A 4,752-nucleotide genomic window follows, 5' to 3' on the forward strand; every position below is an offset into this window, starting at 1 on the left:
AACTGGTGCTCATTTCCACCTTCATCGGATAAGTGAATATGTTGAAAATGCAGATCATAACAGATTTATTAAAATAGCCCATGCACTTTCGCTATTTTTGTGGGGCTTGTCATTAACTATGGTGACTGTAAAAGAAAAACGTCTCATTTAATTCATTATTTAGCCTAAATAAAAAATAATCAGTGAAGCGATTTTATTTCAAAATATTATTAATAAATAGATCCAGAATAAATAAATTGATCCAGTTCATCTGCAGAAACATAAATTAATTTAGGCTAAATTATTTAATTTTCACTTTGCAATTTCACCGATTGGCTAACGCGTTTAGTCATTATAGGCTACCATGTTTGTGGAAAATGCTAGAATGTTTAAAAAAATAAAAAAATAAAAAAACATTAACAAAGATTGTCGATTAGCCATTGATAGGCTATAACCTAGTCCATTTTCACAAGTGAAAAGATTCAAAAACATGTCAACAAACAGTCCTTAACCAATGTTGTTAACTTTCTTATTAACATATAGACCTATTGTTAAACGTTTTTGTTTTTTAAAGATAGCTATAATTTTTCATCAAACGCAGTTCGAAAGTATAACTCTTTTGCACACTAACTCGAAATGTCTTTCTGAAATATGAGGAAGATTATTTTAAATTAAAGCGTTATGCATTAAAGATGCATCATAATAAAACAATAACATGGTGCATTTTGCTGATTTATTCAGTCTTCCTCGTCTGTTGGATGTCCAGCGGGGTGTGTTACCTTGTTCTCAGAACTGCCAAAGAGGGGAAATGCTTATCGATCGATCTGATAAGAGGACAATTTAAAGGCCAGTCGCAGAGCATTGCGCCAAAACAGAACAATACAAAGGAGATAGAGTGTGCAGGCTTCATATGCAGAACAAGACTATTGCAGATAACTCTTAATAATGCTCCTCTTACTCGTTGTCACTGTGTGTGGAAGCAGCATCGGCGTGGAGAGCCTCCCGTTGCCCGACTCTGGCCCACATCTGGCGAATGACTGGGGAGAAGCGGTCCGGCTGCGACATCTGTACGCGGCCCGGCGAGGTTTACATCTGCAGATTCACACAGACGGAGACATCAGCGGATCGCGCACGCAGAGCTCGGACAGTAAGTCACAGCATGCAGATTACTGACGCTTCACGCAGTCGCTATATGGGTCAATGACACATGAGGATGTCCGAGATGACAAAGAGGAGAACTCTTTTTAAAAACACTATTTAAAACACGTGCGTTCATTTCTTTAGAAGTATTTTTTTTTAAATGGTTGATTTCCATAATAATAATAATAAAAAAAACATGCTACATAGTTCGAAATGTCAAGTGGTGCAACCATCACATAAAAAAATAGACAAAAAATAGACAAAAAAAATTGTAAAAAACATGCTACATAGTTCGAAATGTCAAGTGGTGCAACCATCACATAAATTTTTTTACAAAAAAATTGTAAAAAACATGCTACATAGTTCGATATGTCAAGTGGTGCAACCATCACATAGAAAAAATCTACAATTTTTTTTTAAATATATAAAAAAGTTATGGCTACATGTTATTACCGGCATGCAGATTACTGACGCTTCACGCAGTCGCTATATAGGTCAATGGCACATGAGGATGTCCGAGATGACAAAGAGGAGAACTCTTTTTAAAAACACTATTTAAAACACGTGCGTTCATTTCTTTAGAAGTATTTTTTTTAGTTATGTTGATTTCTATCATAATAATAAAAAACATGCTACATAGTTCGAAATGTCAAGTGGTGCAACCATCACATAAAAAATATACAAAAAATATACAAAAAATTTGTAAAAAACATGCTACATAGTTCGAACTGTCAAGTGGTGCAACCATCACATAAAAAAATATACAAAAAAATTGTAAAATATACAAAAAGGTTATGGCTACATGTTATTACCGTACATTGCTTTAACTCATCAAAATAAGTTAGGCAATTTCAACTTTTTTAATGAGTTATACAAATTTAAAAAAAACAAACAATTAAAGTCAGTTTAAGTTGAAATGTCTTAAACATCCAAGTTGATTGTACTTAAAAATTTAAGGCAGCAACTTTGTTTTTTTTACAGTGTATACAAGATATATATATATATATATATATATATATATATATATATATATATATATATAATATATTAACTATATTATATTCCGTCGTGATCTTTTAGGGTTAGTCCATTTAACCTGAACAAAATGTATGTATTATATTTGATATTAAAAACACATTTATTTCCAGCCATGCAATATGATTTTTTTCTTTATTTCATCTGCACATATATGTTTTACTTTAAACTTTAAACACAAACATCAAAATGACTGAGTTTTAGTCAAAGATGTACTTATTTCTTTCTATGAATTGCATTTATTATTATTTTTTAGGCAAAAAAAATACGTCACTGTCGGATGTCATGCATTATTATATTAAAATATATAGGCTATATTATAATTTTTACAACGTGCACTATGCATTTTCTGTATGTGATGCAAATATCACCATTGCAACTGCAACTTCAATTCATATCAGCCTATTCATGACAAATATGTCAGTAATGTGTAAAATCTGATTTTCAGCAAAACATCTTTATATATATATATATATATATATATATATATATATATATATATATATATATATATATATATATATGTGATTCTTTAATTTTATTGCAATCAATAAAAATGGTATTTTGTTTCCTAAAGGTTTGGTTGAGATAAGTCCGGTGGACACAGGCAGTGTTGCCATTAAAGGAGTTGCAAGCTCCCGATTTCTCTGCATGGACAGAAGAGGGAAACTCTATGGATCGGTAGGTCTGACAATCAGAAATAATAGATGTATAACAAAGATGTGCATTCTTAAAAAGTAAGCTTCTTTATTTGCATTAACAGTTGTATTTATTGAACAAGCTATTTGAACACTGGCGGTTCTAGGGGCCGTTCACACAGAACCACTGCTACATTTCCAGCGTTTTCCAACAAACATGCGCTAGACGGACGCATTTAACCATTGAGCTTTTGCAGCATCTCGCGCATGACACGCAAACAACTTTTAAACTGTATGTGTGAAGGTTGCTGATTTTGCTTTGTTTTTTGACACGCGTATGCACTTACAGAATAGCATTCTTGGAACCTAATAGGCTACTAATAGTAGGCCTAAAGAAAATCAGACACTTTTACAATTTCCTTCACAAAATTGCTTCAGAGTGCACGATTTTGATTCCTCACCACAAGATGATATCCACTATTTCAAAAACAGTAGAGGTGAGGTAGAATGTGTAGACACATGAGGCTATGTGTTTAGATCGTCTCCTTTTAGAACAGTGATGTGCATATTGCAATAATTTTATTCTTAGAGAGTGCAACATTGGCACTCTGCCACCAATCATAACAAAACTACACACATTCGTCAGAGACAGATAACCTTGTTGTGCTAAGGTCACCTCGCGATGTCCTCTATGACTGAGGAAGTGTAGACAAGCCGATTTCGCCACAGACATCTAAGCTCTGTTGACATTATGTTCTGGTCATGGGTCATTCCTCCCATCTGACGTTAAAACCCAAGAACATTATAGGGCAGGACCATCAATGCATATACATATACACAGTCATCATCATGCATATAGCCAAACTCCAAAATGAATATGAGTTAAGAGTAAATATCTTGGTTATCTGTCCTTCTCTATTAAATACTGAACTGAAATGTGTAATACGTGCCTAGCCAAAATGATCACAATTGATAAATAGTGCAAAGTATGGTTTGAGTGCTTGACTTCTCGTTTTACTTGATTGACCAGAACATACAAAAAATGATTCTGTCCAGATAGGCTGATTTGAGTGGTGTCATTGCAGCAACCTTTGCCCATGGCGGGGTATGTTTGCATAGCTAAAACCTCATTGAAAAGAAACAGCAATAACAACCTTGGCCTCTCCATGTGGTGCAAACAGCTATCAATAAACCTTAAACACTCGCAGGGCAGGGCAGGTCCATGACACATCCATATTGTGATTTTATGCAGAAAAAAAGCGTTCGGTTTTCATGTTTTTGCCGTTTCTTTTGTTTGCCAGCACACTTACTCTAAGGAGGACTGCTCTTTTCTGGAACGCATCCTTCCAGACGGCTACAACATCTACATCTCGTGCAACTATGGAGTCCTTGTGAATTTGGCTAAGCTGCACAGTAACGAGGGGACTGCAACATCCCAGTTTCTGCCCATGGTGAACACACTTTCTCAGGACCCCACCGGACGCCACTCAGGGGAACAGCGCTCTCCCGCCGGCCCCGGACAGGACCATCAGTTAGGCCTTCAGATAGACAGTATGGACCCTTTTGGAAAGATCTCTCAGATTGTGATCCAGAGTCCCAGTTTCAACAAAAGATGAGGAGTGAACAATCACTTGCGGATGTTTTAAGGAAACGACCCCGAGGTCGAGAAGCAGAATGAGCACAGACTCTCAGAAAGAGCTGGAAAGTCCAGTAAAAAGAAAACTGTGTTAAAGACAGCACACAAACAACAAGAAAATCACTCCAAATGTGAATGGTGCATCACCTGAAGCATACATTTATTTATTTTTCTAGTTTTCTTTGTGATGACCTTGCTCTCTAATTATTGTTTAAAATTGTATAGTCAACACATGCACTGTAAAAAATATTTTATATCTTTTGTATTCCTTTTTTATACAGTTATTCTGAAAGATGACATTCTACAATGGTCATATAAATTACT

General features: G+C 35.1%; 1 protein-coding gene across 1 annotated transcript; it reads left to right on the plus strand.

Moving 5' to 3' along the window:
- Positions 1–790: 790 nt before the first annotated feature.
- Positions 791–4,470, plus strand: fgf19 (fibroblast growth factor 19). Its single transcript, XM_056264083.1, has 3 exons — positions 791–1,126; positions 2,732–2,835; positions 4,094–4,470. Exons 1-3 carry the CDS (start codon positions 925–927, stop codon positions 4,406–4,408), a joined length of 621 nt encoding a protein of 206 aa, XP_056120058.1. The 5' UTR covers positions 791–924; the 3' UTR covers positions 4,409–4,470.
- Positions 4,471–4,752: the final 282 nt, after the last annotated feature.

Source organism: Rhinichthys klamathensis, unplaced genomic scaffold, assembly GCF_029890125.1.
Source record: "Rhinichthys klamathensis goyatoka isolate OS25496 unplaced genomic scaffold, OSU_Roscu_1.1 h1tg000215l_1, whole genome shotgun sequence".
Classification (NCBI taxonomy): Eukaryota; Metazoa; Chordata; class Actinopteri; order Cypriniformes; family Leuciscidae; genus Rhinichthys; species Rhinichthys klamathensis.

Coding starts and splice junctions, on each gene's coding strand:
- fgf19 (XM_056264083.1), top strand. CDS start 925: ATGCTCCTCTTACTCGTTGTCACTGTGTGTGGAAGCAGCATCGGCGTG. Junction 1,127..2,731: donor GCGCACGCAGAGCTCGGACA/GTAAGTCACAGC, acceptor TGTTTCCTAAAG/GTTTGGTTGAGATAAGTCCG. Junction 2,836..4,093: donor GAGGGAAACTCTATGGATCG/GTAGGTCTGACA, acceptor TTTGTTTGCCAG/CACACTTACTCTAAGGAGGA.